The 19,895-nt window shown below is 38.3% G+C and overlaps 1 protein-coding gene across 1 annotated transcript; it reads left to right on the forward strand.

The window, feature by feature from the left end:
* Positions 1–275: 275 nt before the first annotated feature.
* On the forward strand, positions 276–16,433 carry ERH (ERH mRNA splicing and mitosis factor). Its single transcript, XM_060098034.1, has 4 exons — positions 276–383; positions 3,969–4,056; positions 8,697–8,817; positions 15,928–16,433. The coding sequence occupies exons 1-4, from the start codon at positions 381–383 to the stop codon at positions 16,028–16,030; spliced, it is 315 nt and encodes a 104-aa protein (XP_059954017.1). The 5' UTR covers positions 276–380; the 3' UTR covers positions 16,031–16,433.
* The last annotated feature ends 3,462 nt before the right edge of the window (positions 16,434–19,895 follow it).

Consider the following 19,895-nt stretch of genomic DNA (forward strand, 5'->3'; position numbering starts at 1 on the left):
CTGCCGCCATTTTTGAGTGGGGCCATTGAAAGATGACTTGTATCACTCTCTATACCAGTGATCAATTTAGCCGCATGCATAATAATGAGAGTAAGGAAGACAGCGTCTTGAAAAAAAATGATTCTTTTTCAAGTTCCGATACATTCCCCGTGGGTCTCGTCGCCCTTTTCCAAGATGGCTGAAACAGAGTCAGTATCTGCTCTAGCTGCCGGAAATACGTTAGTTTCTATGGTCCGAAAGGTTCTTTCGCGGTGGCCTTCTGACGACTTCCGGCGGTTCCTCTCGCGGGGATTGGCTGTTGGCTGCGTTGCGGCTAAACTCGTGTGCGGCAGCGGAGTCGGCGGCGGAGTCGGCAGCGGCGGCAGCGAGAGTTTGGCGCGATGGTGAGAAAGGCCTAACCGGCTCCCCGAGCCCCCAGCCTCCAGGGTGGCCCCAGCCCATACATCTTCTCCCCACCCAGTCCAGCGCGAGTATGCTGCTGCTCGGCCCTCCGGCGTGTGGGTCGACCCTTCCCCTTCCCGCCGCGGAGACGCTGGGCCTGGCGGTAGGCCCCGGAGCCAGGGTCCGCCCTGCGGTTGCGCGCCCGCCGGCTGGCTCGGGCAAGGCATGCAGTGCGGAGGATGCGCTTTCTCCCGATTGCTGCTTGGTAGAGGCAGGCGTGGGGAGGCTGCCCTTTCCCTCCAAACTCTCTAGCTTCCTGTGGGAACAATGGCCGAGAGATGTCTGATAATCCTGTCCCAAAGCTGACAGATTGAGTCTACTGCACCCAGCGTGTGGGCCAGGAGGGGTCGTCTTTGCTTTGTAGCGTGCTCTCTCAGCTATTCCCTTTTGTTTTTCTGTGCTCTGCTTTCTTGGAAAAATATGTAATATTCTTCCTCTTCTCTAAGACCTCCAGAGGCCTGGTTTGGTGTGGGGTTTTGGGGGGGTTTTTTTCAGCCCGTAATCCTGTGCTTATCGTTATTTATATTCTCTTGGGGCTGGAGGCTAAAAAGATAGGTTCAGCTGAAGGTCCAGGTTCCTTAGAATCTGACCGGGTTGGTAGTGGAGTGGGTGGGAAGGGTTGTTTGCGGTTTTTTGTTTTTTGCTTGTGTGTGTGTATTTTGTAATCCGCAAAAAGGAGACGCTTACGGGGATTCTGAGGAGTCATGGTTACTTCCACACTTCAATTTTCGTTTTCTGGTTGCTGCAGTTATTAACAGATTATGCAGCTGTTGTTAACAAGGAACTTTTTCAGGTTGTCCTTTTCTGAATTTCAATGTTTGACCCAATATAATCTCCCAAAGAGGACTAGGAATTAGAAGACTGGGTTTCCAGTTCCTGTTTAGTTATAACTAGCAATGTGACCTTGGGCAAGTCGTTTCATCTCTGAGTTTCCTTCTTTCTCTGCCTTTTATTCACTATTTGGTATTGTATTAAAATGCTTAGATCAAAAGCTGGGAAAATGACAGCAGTTAATATCAACAACCCATTCTCGTTGAACAAATATCAGTGATAATTATCATTTCAAGTAGAATTAAAAATTGGAATTTGTATTTAAAGTGAACAATTATTGGTTCATAAGTCTTAAGTACTTTTGCTTTACTGAAGATACCAGCTTCAATTTCTTTTTTTTTTTTTTTTTTTTGGTAGTTGGGGAGAAGCATTTGAAGCTAAAGAGCCAGTGTTATGTACTGTAGTATTTCTGCAACAGTAGAATGACTATTCTTAGGGTTCATGTTTGTGACACTTTTAAAACGTTAACAAAGCCAGATTAACTATTCATTAGAGTGAATCAAAGCCACTGGTAATCAGAGAGAATAAGGATTTTATTAAGGTAATTCTGCATAAATTTTATTTTTCTGATTTAGGTTTCACAATGTTATCTTCCTATTGTGGCAAATATAAATATATATATGTTTGCCTATATGTACTTACATTTTGTATGTGTGTGTCTGGTGTGTGTATATATATATATGGAACTGGTCATTCCCCTGAGAAAGAGTACCCTAAGGAAGGCCAGGACCAAATCTGTCCAGAAGAAGGAAAAAATTGATAGAGCAAATATATTTGGATTTTTGGTAAAACGAAAGGGTTCCAAAAATGGCTCCAATAAGAAGAAAGTGACCTAAATTGGTTTGAGAGGTATTATGATCTTAAACTGGTGACAGAAAGGCACTGCCACTTAAGAATAATAACCATTTTGACTACAGTTCTGTAAATTTAGTCATTTCTTGTTCTTAATTTTTAAGCCTTGTCTTTGGGCAGTAAGTACTGAAAACAGTAAACTTCGCTTAGGTTCACTTTAAGGGTAGATATAAAAAGCATACTGTATAGTCATTTCCAAATCTTTACTCTCTTAAGTGACTTAATCCCTTATTTTGCATTAGAATTAAGAACAAAATTAATATAGTAGCAACTGGTATGACTAGTGTATGGGGCAGGCCCTTTTGCAGGAATGCTAATGTAGTTTATAAATTAATTTTCTTCTCAACATACTGGTGACTTATAAAAACTTATAAATAACAAGTAATCTAATATACTGCTTTCTTTAGCTTTTACTCACTATTTAAGAAAGGCCTTGATTGTGTTCAGGTCGTTATAGGTGAGAATTAGTTTTCATCTCTTGTCGTCAAGTTCTGTTTTATCTCAAATCCTCAAACTTTTAATCAGAATGACTCAGTTCTCGATGGGGAGGGAGGAGTACGATAAATTCCTTTGTTTTTCATATTATGTTCAAAGTACTGTTTTGGGGGTGATTATTCAGAAAGCCTAGGCATCAGCTATTTCAGTTGCAGATTGTTGGTGGTTAAAAATCTGATCATTTCAAAACAGTTTTGTTCCTGTAATTAGGAGATTTTGTTTGTCTGTTTTTTACCCAAAAATAATAGTACAGCAGAAGAGAAGAGAAAAATATGAATAGTTTGACTTAGGATTGGGTTTACAGTGAGGTTACATCATACTTGAAGTTAATTAATAAGCCTTACACACTTGGCAAAAAATTGGAAGGGGTTGTTCCCTGAACAGACCAGTGTTCTGGAGGCATTTTTGGTTGTCACACCTTGGCCAGGAGAGGGTGGGAATGCAGGAACTACTGGTATTTAGTGGGAATAGACCAGGGATACTGCTGAACATCCTGCAATGCACAGGACAGCCTCTGCAACAAGGAATCTTCCAGCCCCAAATGTAATAGTGCCAAGGTTGAGAAACCCTAAAATAGACCCACTAACAAAAACATGCTCCCCAGTGAGGGTGAGATGGAAGATAAAAGTCTGTCATCTGCTGTTCTTTAGGCCTATTCACATCTCCTACAATGTGATCCTCTAGCTATTTTGTGTGATTCCAGAGTTTAAAAATACATAGCCCCTTAAGGTGAGTCATCTACTAGGTGAATAATTTAATGGATTTTCTAGGGTAGTGTTAACTATATGTACTAATTTTATATTGCCAATTTATCTTACGCCTTAATGTTTGAGTCTAATCCCTGGATAAGATGTGACTTCACTGTTGTGCTGAAGTTAGAAAAAGAGCATAGATTGATGCAGTGCTTGCAGTCATTATAGTGTTTTCCTTTTTCTCTCCTTTCATCAGCCCATATCTGTTTTTATTAGGGACTTAATAGGGCTAGAGCTAGAAAGTGACCAATGGAGATAGAACACCTAAGCAGGTTTATAATCTGGCTAGGAAGATAGGTGCAAAAGAGAAAAAACAGTACAGGGTAGCTTATGCTGAGTACTTGCAGCCAGTAAGTGCAATAAAAGTTTGAGAAAGCACTCATTAAGGACTGGGAGGCTAAGAGAGACCCTACAGAAGGTAATCCAGCTTCTGGTGCTACACTTGGGCAAAGGCATAAGTATTGTAGAAGGAGCACCCTGATTAATAGTGTTTTAATAACCAATGATCATTTGTCATGAATGGAGATTCTATCTCATACTATGAATTTCTCAAATATGAGTTGGAAACTTATATTGAAATCACTTTTCTCTCCACAGTCTCACACCATTTTGCTGGTACAGCCTACCAAGAGGCCAGAAGGCAGGACTTATGCTGACTATGAATCTGTGAATGAATGCATGGAAGGTAAGTTTAAACACTAGTCGAGGGGTAGAAATCTTTGCGTTTGTTTCGGGGGTGGAGGGGTGTTGGGGGGTGGGGGGGGCTGGACTGTAGAGACTCCCCATTCCCACGCTAGCATCCACACTGGCTTGTTGACGCTGGCCCAGGGTGAGAGTGGTAAGTACTGCAACTCTCAGGTGTCTTGGGTTTGTTTTTTCCTCCAGATTTCTTGCATTGTTAATTTGAGCAAGAAAAGTAGATATTTAGGACCGTATTTGTTGAATATTTGAAATATATATTATATATACTGTCTTTATCTGTTGCAAATATTACTTTACCTTTTTTTAATCAAGCTCATTATATAATGACTTTCCCAAGCCTCTGATTGTTATGTAAATGTTCTGTTATTTGTTATGTTATTTTGTCACTGTGTTATGTAAATATTTTACAGGTATTCCTTATATATATTGTGGTTAAACTCAAGCACTATAGAGTTGTTAAGGCAGGCCCGAGGAACCTAATAGTGCCTACAGAACCTAATGGTCTGCTTATTAAACAAATAAATGTTAAAAGCTGGTCCATCAGAATGTTAAAAAGTAAAAAATTAGCTCAGTGAATAAAGGCAAATGGAACCAAATCAGTATACTTTCGTGTACATTTGATAAGCTGGCACCACCCTGAAGGGAAGTATTAGCCCTCAGTAAACCATTAGATGAGAGCACGTAGATTGGATCATCACAAATTTGATTCATCTTCACATTTAATCATTATATCAAGTAAACCACCCTGCACCCTGTCTAGCAAATTACACATTCTTCACTTCCTATAAAGATTTTATAGGAAGGTGTTTTTGCTGCTGGCATGTCCCTGAATTTGTTGATTATCTGGCGCTAACAGCGTTAGACTTAAAATCTCTTCATTTAAAACCAACAGTGGGTAGACCTGTGCGGGGAAGAAAGCTACTTCTAGTAATTAGAGACAGCTTCTAAGCTTTCCTGATCCTGCCATCAGATTCTGCTCTAGAAGAGCAAGGCTCTTGTTCTTTTCTCAGGTCCCTTCCTCTGCTGATATCCTTACTTGCCATTAAGGTAGACTTTGTACATACACTGTCTTTTTAATGAATACACTTTATTTCTAGAGCAGTTTTAGGTTTAAAGAAAAATTGAACAGGAAGTACAGAGAGTTCCCATATACTTCTCCCTAACCCCAGTTTCCCCTATTAATAAATCTTGCATTGGTATGCTACATTTGTTACAGTTGATGAACCAGTATTGATAAATTATTATTAAAGTCCATAGTTTACATTAGAGTTCGTTCTTTGTGTTGTGCAGTTCCGTGGGTTTTGCCAAATGCGTAATGTCATGTATCTACCATTACAGTATCATAAAATAGGCTCACTGTCCTGAAAATCCCCTGTGCTCCACCTATTCGTCCCTCTTCACCCCATCCCTGCCGCCTGGCAACCACTGGTCTCCCTGCTGCCTCCATTGTTTTTGCTTCATCATAGAACTGGAATCATTGCCATATGTAGCCCTTTCAGACTAGCTTTTTTCACTTAGCAGTATGTATTTAAGGTTCTTCCATGTCTTCTTGTGGCTTGATAGCTCTTTTTTTTTCTTTTCTTTTAAAATTAGAAATGGTGGTTTGTTTTCCATTTTAAAAGTTAAAATGGAAATACTGGAATCAGTTCTCACATGGTGGTTGCCAAATGGTAATTTTCTTTCTTATTTTTCTTCGTTATAGTAGTTAATATTCCTCTGGAATACAGAGCTTTCCCTCCCCGCATCCCTTTTTTAAAATTAATAGATTTAATTTTTTTAGAGTAGTTTCAGGTTTACAGGAAAATTGGTTAGAAGGTACAGTTCTAACACACCCCTGCTTCCTTCCCACCCCCTCCCAGTTTTCCTATTATTTATATCCTGTATTAGTTTGATACATTTGTTACAATTGTAGAATCAATACTGATACATTAATAACTAAAGTCTATAGTTTACATTAATGTTTGCTTTGAACATTCTGTGGATTTTGACATGTGTAATGACTATTTACTACCCTAAAAATCCCCTGTGCTCCACCTACTCATCCATCTCTCCCCCCAAACCTTTGGCAACCATTGATCTTTATAATATCTCCATAGTTTCACTTTTTCCAGAATGTTGTATGGTTGGAATTATAATATGTAGCTTTTTCAGATCGGCTCTCTCACCTAGCAATATGCTTTTAAGGTTTCTCCATGCTTTTCGTGGCCTGATAGCTCATTTCATTTTATTGCTGAATAATAGTCCATTGTATGGATATACCACAGTTTGGTTATCCATCACCTATTAAAGGATATCTTGGTTGCTTCCAAGCTTTGGCAATGAATAAAGCTGCTATAAACATTACTGTGTTGGTTTTTGTGTGGACCTGAGCTTTCAACTCCTTTGGGTAAATACTGAGGAGTATGATTGTTGGATCCTATAGTAAGGCTGCATTTAGCTTTGTAAGAAACTGACAATCTGTCTTCAGATGTGGCTATATCATTTTGCATTCTCACCAGCAGTGAATGAGAGCTCCTGTGGCAGCATTTGGTATTGTCAGTGTTTGGGATTTTTTTGCCATTGTAATAGATGTATAGTGATATCTCATTATTTTAATTTGCAATTTCCTCATGTCGTGATGTTGGGCATCTTTTCATAACGCTTATTTTCCTTCTGTATATCTTCTCTGGTGAGGTATCTGTTCAAATCTTTTGCCCATTTTTTTTAATTGAGTTGTTTGTTTTCTTATTGTTGAATTTTAGGAGTTCTTTGTATATTTTTGATAACAGTCCTTTATCAGATATATGTTTTGCAAAGATTTTCTCCTAGTCTGTGGCTTGTCTTTTCACTTTCTTGATAGTGTCCTTTGACATACAAAAGGTTTAAATTTTGATGAAGTCCAACTTATCTAAGAAGCCTTTGCCTTATCCAAAGTCAAAAGGATTTGTGTCTATATTTTCTTCCAAGGGTTTTATAGTTTTGACTCTTACATTTAAACCCCTGGGCCATTTTGAGTGAATATTTATACATGGTGTGAGATGGGTCCAAGTTCTTTCTTTTGCATGTGAATGTACAGTTGTCCTAGCACCGTTTGTTAATAAAACTACTCTTTGTCCATTGGATTGTCTTGGTCTCCTTGTCGAAAAGCAGTTGACCATAGATGTGAGGGTTTATCTGTGGACTCTTGCTTCTATTCCATTAATCTGTGTGCCTGTCTTTATGCATAAGCAGTACCACACTGTCTTGATTACTGTAGTTTTGTAATAAGTTTTGGAATCAGGAAATGTGAGTCTTCCAACTTTGTTCTTTTTCAATATTGTTGACTATCCTGGACCCCTGTATTTCTGTATCAAATTTAGGATCAGCTTCTCAGTTTCTGCAAAAGTACCTTGGATTTTGATATGGATTGTGTTAAATTTATAGATCATTTGGGGGAGTATGACCATCTTAATATTGAATCACCCATTCCATGAACATGAGATAGCATTCCATTTATTTAAATCTTTACTTTCAGTGACATTTTACAGTTTTCAGTGTGTGTCTTGTGTCTTTTTTATTAAATTTATTCATAAGAATTCTTTTTTGATGCTATTTGTTTCATTTTCAGATTATTGTTGGGGTATAGAAGTATTGATTTTTGTATATTGATCTTATATCATGCAATCTTTTGCTGTACTCATTTATTAGTTCTAATAGTTTGTGTTTTGTAGTTTCCTTAAGATATTCTGTATGTAAGATCGTGTCATTTGTGAATAGAGATAGGTACACTTCTTCCTTTCCAATCTGAATGCTTGTTATTTCTTTTCCTTGCCAAATCAACCTGACTAGAACCTCCAATACAATGTTGAATAAGAGTGGCAAGAGCAGATATTCTAGTGTTCTTCTCATCTGAGTGGGAAGGCATTCAGTCTTTCACCGCTAAATATGATGGTAACTGTGGGTCAGTGCTACAATGAAATTTCCTTCATTGTGAAAGGTTTTTACTTCCTTTCCATTTCACCCTTTCTGTTCAGGAACTTATGAGTGATGTTTCTGATCACAGTGTGTGTACCAGTACCAATCAAAAACCCTTACTAAGGGACTTCCCTGGTGGCGCAGTGGATAAGACTCCGTGTTCCCAATGCAGGGGGCCTGGGTTCGATCCCTGGTCAGGGAACTAAGTGCCACAAGCTGTGTGCGGTACAGCCAAAAAAAAAAAAGTTTTTTTTTTTTTTTTTTTTTTTTTTCTTCTTTTTGCGGTATGTGGGCCTCTCACTGTTGTGGCCTCTCCCGTTGCGGAGCACAGGCTCCAGACGCGCAGGCCCAGCGGCCATGGCTCACGGGCCCAGCCGCTCCGCGGCATATGGGATCCTCCCAGACCGGGGCACGAACCCGTATCCCCTGCATCGGCAGGCGGACTCTTAACCACTGCGCCACCAGGGAGGCCCCAAAAAGTTTTATTATTAAGGCACAAAATACCAACATTCTGGTGAATTTATAAAATTTTTAAAAATTTGCTAGTGGCAACAGTGAAAGCAAAGGTGATCAACTTACTGTTCTTTTCCCAGCCCAACTTTATAAAAATAAATATGATATTAGCATATAACACCACTCATACCTAAAATTCATACAATTGTAAGATCTTGGTCTTCCCCTCCCTCTTAGGTGTTTGTAAAATGTATGAAGAACATCTGAAGAGAATGAATCCCAACAGCCCCTCTATCACATATGACATCAGTCAGTTATTTGACTTCATTGATGACCTGGCAGACCTCAGCTGCCTTGTGTAAGTATTAGCCACCATATCTCTTAAATTGTAGTTTTCTATTGTTTGTTTGTTTGAGGCGATTTATGGTATTGGGAACTCACTCTGCCTGACACTGATCGTTGTGTTTTGCTTACTATGTATTAATTAATATTTCTTCTGCATGTGGCTCATCAATTAAGTTGTCAACATAAAGCTAAAGGCACAGGAAAATCTTAAGAACTTTGCTAATTGATGCAGTTAGTATGCATCAACTTTGAACTGAGAACTTTGTTCCTTAAACTTAATAATCTTTTTCTTAGTTTTTTTTTTTCCCCCATTATAGTCTTTATCCTAAAGCAGTTGGCTTTGGATTAAAACTAAGATTATTCTGTTTTCATGACATTATTTTTAGAATGTAAATATATATAGGACTGAAATGGAATTTAATTTTAATTCCACCCAGTGTTAATCAAGTATATTTTGGCATGTTAGAATGAGATTTTTTTATAGATGCTTATGTTTTCTATTCTCAGAGGTTTGTCAGATTAAAATTTTTTTCCTAATATATTATGCTTGTTATAATTTATTTCAATAATTACTTATCACCACTATTACTAAGGAGCAAGTGAGTCTCCTCAACATTTTTGGACAAGAGCCTGAGTATAAGTACAGCTAATTTTAAAGGAGAAAATGGAAGTACCTTATAATGAGATCTTCAGTCACCAGATGCCTTAATGTTTATTACATGCCAGACACTGTGCTAGAAGAAAAAAATATTTTTCAGTGGTGAAAAACATAGAGGTCCTACTCTGAGACACTTCCTGGATCACCACTGGAGCCACACCTGGACTTGCTGTCTCACCAAAGATTGCTGGTGAAAATAAGCATTTCCTTGCAATTTTTGAGTTTTGTTTTCTGCATCTCTTCATTGTGTTTCACTTATAGCCATTTCATTTTGCTCACTCAGAACATTCAAGTGATCCAGTTCTGGTCTTTAATGAAATGTGTTTATAGTTTTATTATTTTAATATAAAAACTCAGAAAACTGTTGAGGCCAATAGAGCTATATATATTACACTATGTTGGTTTGTAATGACTATAGTTGATCTGTTTATTGCCTGACCCACACAGAAAGAGACACATACATATTCATTTAACAAATATTTATTAAGTACCAACTATGTACCATGTGTGTTCTAGGCACTGGGGATTGAGCAGTGAATAAATCAGGTTAAAAGGAACCCTGTGAAGCTGCAGAAGAATAAGTGAGAGGGAGAGTAGAGGGAGATGAATTTGGTGGGGCAGAGAGGGTGATATCCTAGAAGCCAACTCAAAAGTATTTCATATTATTGGTAGATCAAATTAATGAGGACTGAGAACTGACTCTTGGATTAGCCGTGTGGAAGTGTTTGGTGACTTCCAGAGCAGTTTTGGTAGTGTGACAGGAGTAAAATCTTTATATATTCCAGTGAATTTAAGTTAATGAGAAGAGAGAAATTGTAGGCAGCCAACACAGACAACTTTATTGAAGAATTTAGCTCAGAAGGAGAGCAGAGAAATGGGGTTATAGCTAGAGAAAGGAATACTTTTTTTTCCCTTTAATTTTGTTTTTAAGCTGAGAGGAATAATGGTAAGTTTGCAGGCTGTTGGGATGATATAGTAGAGAGGGGAAAATTGATGGCTTTAGGTAGGATCTTGGACAGTACATTAATAGTAAAGTAGGAAGGATGGGCAGATATGGTGGAAGCTTGGGGAAGTTGTTTTCTAATTGCTTTAGTTACCTCAGGAAAATAGGAAGAAGGACACCATTTGAAATTAAGGATGAGGGAGGAGGTGTCTGAGGCTTGTGAAAAGAGGTAAGAAATTATCTAGGAGGGTGAAGGGATTAGGGAGTGTGTGGTTTAAGAGGTACTTGATAATGAATTTAAAGTTAAATTAATCATGTGATAATAGTTTTTTCCTAGTCACTCTTAACCTGAATGGTTACAGGTGAGTCTCTACAGGTAGAGAATCAGCAGAGATTTTGCTAACAGTTGAGGATGTATGCAAGGGAGTATTAATGCAAGGGACTGAATGACCAAGTAGGGGTTGGGTTGGGGTGGGGACAGGTAGTATCAATTAATTACAGGTCACAGTGGGGTCAGAGGATTGTTGAAGGTGGGGTATTGGGAAGTAGTGATCAGAGAACAAGGTGCTTGAAATTGGGAGATTGAAGTTGCTGGTAATGAGAAGGTATAGGGATCTGGCCAAGGAAGGGCAGGAGATGAGATCATTGGAGGAGAGGAGTTCAAGGAACTGAGAGGCCCAGATGTCGGCAGGATCATCTAGTGGATATGAAATCACCAATGATGTGTTTATTTACTTTCTAGAACTTGAGAACAGGGAGCTTTGTTTTTGTTCACTGCTGTATCCCCAGTGCCTAGAATAGTATTTGGCACATAGTTGATATTGAGTAAATATTGGCTGTTAAAATACATGTCATCAATATAATATGATTTGAGGCATAGCTTTTTAAAATTATTGGTAATCTTCCTTTTCTCTCATTTGCATTACAAAGCTACAGTCGGAAATGATAGGATGGTCTAAATAAAAGTGAAAGAATCTAATATGACTTCTTTCATGCTAAATTTTGCAGTCTTATATTCTCAGAAATCTTGGAAATTATTTATCTGATTAAGCTGTGGGTATTTTATTTTATTTTTACACTGTGATGGAGAGGTTTTTTTTTGTTTGTTTTTGTTTTTTAATATATCTATGTTCTAGGTGTATTTGGTGAAATATTCACACTTGAACTTAAACATTGGATGTTTCAGTTGGAACTTAAAATTTTAACAGAGCTAGTGTGCATATTCTCATTTCATTCTTTAAATGAATTGTTGATTTTATTTTAAAAATTAACAGCTGTCTTTCTGATTCTATAGAAATCACTTATTGAGACATTGGGAATCTAATCCTGATGGTTTGGGATGTGGCACTCATTCGCAACAGATGGGGAATTACTTACAACCTTGGGAGGTTATGGTTAAGATCTAACTGGAGTTTTAGGATTAGACATAGCTGAGTTTGAATCCTGGCTCTGTCATTTGCTAGCTCCCTTGGGCAAGTTAGCTTAATACTGCTAAACCTCAGATTGCTAATTTGTAAAGTTTAGATACATCTGCCTCACAGGACTACTGGTGAGGATGCAGTGCTTACTTAGCACAGCAGTATCAGGTATATGGCAGGAACTCCATTTTTAACTAGGTTGACATCAGGCAGGGTTTTATTTTTAATTACAATGAGTAGGTTGGTTCTTTAAAATTTGCCACAAGTAGAATGATAGTTTCAAATTTCACAAGTGAGTTAAATTGTACTGTTAATGAATAAAGAGGTGTTATGTTGGTTTTTTGACAGTGAAACTTACACAGAGTAAAATAGTAGCTTTTATAGGGACATACTACAGGTATGTCATTAGTGATAGAATATAACATTTCTAACTTTGTGCCATTAAATATAAACCAGAAACTACATCTACCATGCTAAAATAATTTCTAATAACTTGCATTATTAAAGCAAAACAGAGGAAATACATCTTTAATTATATATATTATATACAATTATATATATTACAATAATTATTTAATTATTATAGATAATTCTTTCTAAGCTATAGTAGTTCAGATAGTATAAAAGAGAGATTAATGGTAATCTATAGTTTTTAATTGTCTGAAAAACTGTTAACTGTAGCTATTTATGTTTCTATCTCTAATGTTGAACTTTTGGCCTTTGAAAACTTTCAGAATCAAATTTGGATTTAGAACCATTTTGCTCATATGACTTTGTTATTTGAATGTTCCAGAGAAATAAGATTTCCAAAATTGCTTCCAAAGAGCTCACCTATTGCCATGGCATTTCCTATGACAGCACTTCCTGCCCCTCTCCTTAATCAGGGATTGTGACTTGGCCTGTTATTCCTCAGACCAAGAATTGAGTTCATTTTTGGTTTGTAATTGTTGTGTACTCGTTGCTTGTATTAAGTTTAAATGGCAAGACATTTTTAATTATTTATTCTTAAACCGGTAGAGGAAGAATGGAATAAATAAGATACTTTGTTGATATAATTAAACCCAAAACAAACTGACCATGCATTAATAGTAAAATTTATTCATGAAGGATTTGTATTTCATATATTTGAAATCAGAGTACACATTTCTTCACAGTTCTGTGATCTGTAAGGTGGGTTTTTTTGTTTTTTGTTGTTTCGTTTTTTTTTTTTCTTCTTCTTTTTTAAATAGGCTTTTTTAAAGATTAAGATAACAGCCTGTTGGCCTTTCGGAAGATGAGGGCTTTTCTTGTTTGCTTAGAGACAGAGGGACATTTTTATCCTTAGTTATTGTAATAAGGAAGGTACTCCTTCCTAATCAGGAAGACAGCTTGATATCAGTGAAGACCCAGCTGATTTCCCTGCTCAGATCCACAGCTTCTGTTCTTGCATAAACCTGCACTTATTTTTATTCTTTTTTGGCTATGCTGTAGGGCATGTGGGATCTTAGTTCCCTGACCAGGGATCAAACCCGCACCCCCTGCATTGGGAGCGTGGATTCTTTTTTTTTTTTTTTTTTTTTTTTTTTTTTTTTTTTTTTTTGCGGTACGCGGGCCTCTCACCGTTGTGGCCTCTCCCGTTGCGGAGCACAGGCTCCGGACGCGCAGGCCCAGCGGCCATGGCTCACGGGCCCAGCCGCTCCGCGGCATGTGGGATCCTCCCGGACCGGGGCACGAACCCGCGTCCCCTGCATCGGCAGGCGGACTCTCAACCACTGCGCCACCAGGGAAGCCCCGGGAGCGTGGATTCTTAACCACTGGACCGCCAGGGAAGTCCCTAAACCTGCACTTACTGACCATAATAGTAGGCTAAAAGATTTATCTGTACCAACAGCTAGGCATTTTATTAATGTACTTAACATTTAATTGTCTCATTTTCAAGTGTCAGTTAACAGCCATCAACATACAGCTTTCCATAAAGAAGGCATTATTAACTATTTCTTAAGTTCGAAAATAGCATGCAAGTTGATGGATTCTAAAGTGATCTTGGTGGGGGGAATGATCTAAATAAGGCTGTCCCACCTAGATATTGTAGTTCTGAAAAATTCTTTTCCTTTTTTATTTCTGTTCCACTGTTAATATAAATATTGTAGTCTATTCTGCCCTACCTTGGAGTAGACTAGATTAGCACTTATTTAATTAGGACATATGAGCAGAGGATAGTCAAAGAACATTGGTTTAGTTTTTAGAGTATTTCTCATTGTAACAAAAGGACATTAGTAAAAAGCCAAATGTTTTGTAAAAGTAGAAAGCTTATGCTTTTTTTCTTTTTCTTTCTTTTTTTTTTTTTTTTTTTTTTTGCGCGTTACGCGGGCCTCTCACTGTTGGGGCCTCTCCTGTTGCGGAGCACAGGCTCCGGACGCGCAGGCTCAGCGGCCATGGCCCACGGGCCCAGCCGCTCTGCGGCATGTGAGATCTTCCCGGACCGGGGCACGAACCCGTGTCCCCTGCATCGGCAGGCGGACTCTCAACCACTGCGCCACCAGGGAAGCCCGCTTATGCATTTTTAATAAACCAGATTGTGACCTTACCATTCAGAGGAAGAATATGATAATGGTGAAAAATTCCTACTTTGGAGTTTGTTTTTCTTCAAAAATTGGGTCGTAGGTTTCTAGCTTAGTGGTTCACTGTAAGGACTCTGGTCTGGAGTGTTTAAACTTTCACTCCTTGCCTGAAGTCACTTAGCTAATAAGTTACTGAACTTTTTTGAGCCTTGGTTTCCTCCTTTATTAAAAAAAGGGATAGGGCTTCCCTGGTGGCGCAGTGGTTGAGAGTCCGCCTGCCGATGCAGGGGACACGGGTTCGTGCCCCGGTCTGGGAAGATCCCAGTATGCCGCGGAGCTGCTGGGCCCGTGAGCCATGGCCGCTGAACCTGCACGTCCGGAGCCTGTGCTCCGCAACGGGAGAGGCCACAACAGTGAGAGGCCCGCGTACAGCAAAAAAAAGGATAATAATTTTATCTACTCACAATGTTGTAAACAGGATTAAGTGAGTTGATTCAGATGAGTGCCTAAAGCAATACCTAGCAGTTGGCAACTTCTTAATAGGTATTTACTATCATTTGTATTTATATGTATATAATTTTTTGCTGAGAAGCTAAAAACTGAGACTTCTGGGTAAATTGAAACAATAATTGATAAATTAGATATTTCATTTTTCTAGGGCATCCCTAAGGGTTTGTTTGTTTGTTTTAAGGCAAGTTGCATCCTTCGCCTCTCTTGAATGCCATGCAATGTTTCCACCAGATGGTGCACATGACTTTGAAACACTGTGATGTGCCTTGTATTTGTGCAATCTCTGCTTACTTATTGTCTGCTTTTTTTATACTATAGCTTTAGTTTTTTTTAACTCCAAAAAAATGAATTTATTGCTTAACCAGCTAGATTTCAGTTGTAGGTCAGCTGGAATGTTTCTATTTTTTGAGTCCTCTAAAGATACCTTGAGTGATTTGGCTATTAAGTTGATGCCTTGTACTCCCAGAACCCTGGAATCCTATTGGATTTTCATTGCTAATGCTACTCCTTGTACTCCAGACCCTTCCCAGCCTCTAGCATTGTTTATATTAAAAAGCAAATCCTAAAATATTGGATGTATGTAAAAGTATTTCCTTCTGTTAATACTTTTCAGGGAAGAAATCCTTGTGGCAGTAACATGTTAAAGGTTTTTTTTTTTTTAAGTTGATTCAAAGTAAATTTAGCAAATTTGAATTAGTGTTCAATTTTTGTTTTTTAATCACTAAAAGAACCATAAAAATAGTAACTATGTAGGAGAAAGAACACATGGTTTCTGGTCATACTTTGTCAAGAAGTAGATGTGTAACATTACACATTTAACTTAAGATCTCTAGGCCTTGGTTTCTTTTTCTGCTGTAAGATGGTACTAGGTGATCTAAACTTCATATCGCTTAAAATTCAACAGTTATGTAATCAGCTCTTTTACATTTAAATTAAGTTCATGTATGAACATGTGCACATCTGTGCCATCATTGGGCAGTTATGATTTCAGGTTTTAAAAACATGACAGTAAATTGACCATTGTAACTTTGCTTGTTACCTTTCTGTTCCTCAGTTACCGAGCTGATACCCAGACATACCAGCCTTATAACAAAGACTGGATTAAAGAGAAGATCTACGTGCTCCTTCGTCGACAGGCCCAACAGGCCGGGAAATAGTTGAGTTTGGAAGCATTAGGGGGATGGGGGTGGACTTGGAACACAGGTGTGTACAGTGTGCTGTAGTAGAAGTTTTGTATTATAGTAATCCTGTTTCCATTTTGGTACACTCTAGCCAGGATTGAATGTATTAGATGAAATCTGAGGATCTTGTTCAATCTGAAGCCCCCTTTGTCCCCTTCTCTCCACTCCTTTTTTTTTTTACTTAAAACATTTTTATGATGATTTAGGTGGAAGTTGGTTTTTGTTAGTTAATGTTGGTTCCAGTCCTTCAGATGTGCTTTATAACATTCACTGTACTAACCCTTCTTCAAATCAGGGTGGGGGTGGTGACGCGGTTTAGTTATGTCCTCAAGACAAAGTCTTAGTGAGAAAAAAATAAATGTCCTTTAGTTATATTTTCCCCCTGAGTGATTTTTTTTTTTTGGTCTCTGAACTGAATTGGATTTTCTTGCCAAAGCATTATCAGTTTCTAAACCAGTAGCCTGCTACACAGTGAATTTGAAGAAAACCTATATATGTGCTGAATTTGTTTTGCTGTGGCTTATATGAAGCTAAAGAGCTTTTATCTCACTTTTCCATCCTTGTAAGTGAATCTCAATTGAATCTCCAGCAGTACCTACTGTTGATGCAAACATTATGAAGCTCTTTCTGGGGACGTAGCTTATCTACAACAGCAGCCAGGTTAATTCTTAGCTTTGGTGATGTACTTCTTCTGGAAGGTCCTTGTGCCTTCTCATAGCCTTCAGCAGTTGAATGCTGATTACCACTCCTGTATAGAAGCTATGAGGGTGAGGGAAGGACCACAGAGAAGTACAAGATAATCTTGATTTTAGTGTAAAGATTGTGGTCACATTGTGACTTGAACATACACTACATTGTACCTCCAGTCATATATGAAAACATTCCCTGATTCTACTATTATCACACTTCACCAATAGCTAATAATATCTTTACACACTATAAGATTGGCAGTTTTTTTTGGAGGCTTCATGACTGGCCTTATATTTCCCTTGTTCCCGCACTCACTTCCACATTAGAGCTTTAACTGTTTTGTTTTATGCAGAATGAAATTATATGTGTAGCTGTAGTTAATATTTCACTGTGAATCAGCTAATTTTTAAAGCTAAAATGTTCTCAGGAAAAAATATAGATCCAAAAGTAAGTCAGATTGGGCTTCCCTGGTGGCACAGTGGTTAAGAATCCACCTGCCAGTGCGGGGGACATGGGTTCGAGCCCTGGTCCAGGAAGATCCCACGTGCTGCGTAGCACCTAAGCCCATGCACCACAACTCTGAAGCCCTCGCACCTAGAGCCCGTGCTCTGCAACAAGAGGAGCCACCGCAATGAGAAGCCCACGCACCTCAGCAAAGAGTAGCCCCCGCTTGCTGCAACTAGATAGAGAAAGCCCACGTGCAGCAACGAAGACCCAACACAGCCAAAAATAAATAAAAAAAATTTTAAAACCCAACAGATTAGACACTGCAGAATAAAAGTGCAATGAACTTGAAGTTAGAGCAATAGAAACTTAAACACTGAAGCATAGAAAGAAATTGGGGGGATAAAGAAGCCTCAGTGACCTGTAAGATAATAACAAATTGTCTAAAATGTATAATTGAGAGTCTCAGGAAAAAGGAGGATGTGGAGAGAACAAAATGTTGAAGAAATAATGCCAGAAATTTTCAAATTTGATGGCAACTCTAAACTCAGATTCACAAAGCTCAACTAACCCTAAGTATGATAAATAAAATACACACATCATAATTAAATAGCTAAAAACTAGTGATAAAGAAAATCTAAATAAATGCTGGAGTGGGTGTGGAGAAAAGGGAACCCTCTTGCACTGTTGGTGGGAATGTAAATTGATACACCCACTATGGAGAACTGTATGGAGGTTCCTTAAAAAACTAAAAATAGAACTACCATATGACCCAGCTATCCCACTACTGGGCATATACCCTGAGAAAACCATAATTCAAAAAGAGTCATGTACCAATATGTTCATTGCAGCTCTATTTACAATAGCCAGGACATGGAAGCAACCTAAGTGTCCATCGACAGATGAATGGATAAAGAACATGTGGCACATACATACACTGGAATATTACTCAGCCATAAAAAGAAATGAAATTGAGTTATTTATAGTGAGGTGGATGGACCTAGAGTCTGTCATACAGAGTGAAGTAAGAAAGAGAAAAACAAATACCGTATGCTAACATATATGGAATCTTAAAAATAAATAAATAAATGGTTCTGATGATCCTAGGGGCAGGGTAGGAATAAAGATGCAGACGTAGAGGATGGACTTGAGGACACCGGGAGGGGGAAGGGTAAGCTGGGACGAAGTGAGAGAGTAGCATTGATACATACACACACTACCAAATGTAAAATAGATAGCTAGTGGAAAGCAGCTGCATAGCACAGGGAGATCAGCTTGGTGCTTTGTGACCACCTAGAGGGGTGAGACAGGGAGGGTGGGAGGGAGACGCAAGAGGGAGGGGATATGGGGATATATGTATACATATAGCTGATTCACTTTGTTATACAACAGAAACTAACAACAGTGTAAAGCAACTATACTCCAATAAAGATGTTAAAAAAAAAAGACAAAAACAAAATCTTAGCAGCCAGAGGAAAAACGCAGATTGCATACAGAGGAACAAACGTAAGAATGACAGAATTCTCATCCGAAACAATACAAGCCAAAAGAATGGAATGACATTTTTTTGATGCTAAGAGAAAAAACTGTCAACCTAAAATTCTATATTCATTGGACATATTTTAAAAAAAGGCAAAATAAAAGATTCTTCAGACAAACAGAATCTGAGATAATTGGTTGCTAGCAAACTTGTACTACAAGAAATGTTAAAGGAAGTTCCTCAGGCAGAAGGAAAATAAAAACAGCAACTTGGATCTACACAACAACATGAGAAGCACCAGAAATGGTAAATATGTGGGCAAATACAATAGACTTTTTTCTCGTTTTTAAGTTTTCTAGTAATTTACTGTTTAAAGATGTACTGTGTGTTTGTTAACATCTAGAATTAGATAACAATTGTGTGAAGGACAGTAGGGCAAAATGGAAATACATGCTTGAGAGATTTTTAATACCGACATGAAGTGGTATAATATTTGAAGATGTACTGTGAAAAGTGAAAGATACTGTAAACCTGAGTGCAATCACTTAAAAAAAAAAACCCTCAATTCAAAAGAAGGCAGGATAATGTGGAAGCCTGGGGTTGGAGGGGTTGCCATGGTAAAGCTAACTCTCTCACCCACATGCATTTGTTGTGGAGTATCTACTCTGTTCCAGGACACCCAGAAGAAACAACAGGTGGTCAAATAGATAACAAATAGCAAAATGGTAGATTTAGACCCCATCATATTGGTAATTACATTAAATGGTCTTAACCCTTAAATTTAAAGATTGGGAATGTCAGACTAGATCAATAAAGCAAGACACAACTATATGCTAAACCCACTTTAAAAGTATAAGAACAGGTTAAAAGTAAAAAGATGGGGGAAAAATATGCCATGCAAACACTAAGCTTAAGAAACTGACAGATCTAGTCGGTATCAGACAAAAGCAGACTTCATAATGAGGAATGTTCCCAGGGATAAAGAGGGATGTATAATCATAAAAGGGTGAATTTACCAAGAGACATAATCTTAAATATGCCACTCACTAATGGAACTCAAAATATATGGAGTGAAAAACTTTTCGGGAGATTCTGATGTGCTCGCACTACCTCTCAGTCTGAATGTTGCACACACCTCTTGCACCTAAGTCTGCACCTACAATGCAGATTTACGTCAGTGGGCTTTGACATTCTGCATTTTAAACTTCCAGGTGCCCACACGTTGAG

The sequence above is a fragment of the Mesoplodon densirostris genome, chromosome 4 (assembly GCF_025265405.1).
Source record: "Mesoplodon densirostris isolate mMesDen1 chromosome 4, mMesDen1 primary haplotype, whole genome shotgun sequence".
Taxonomy (NCBI): Eukaryota; Metazoa; Chordata; class Mammalia; order Artiodactyla; family Ziphiidae; genus Mesoplodon; species Mesoplodon densirostris.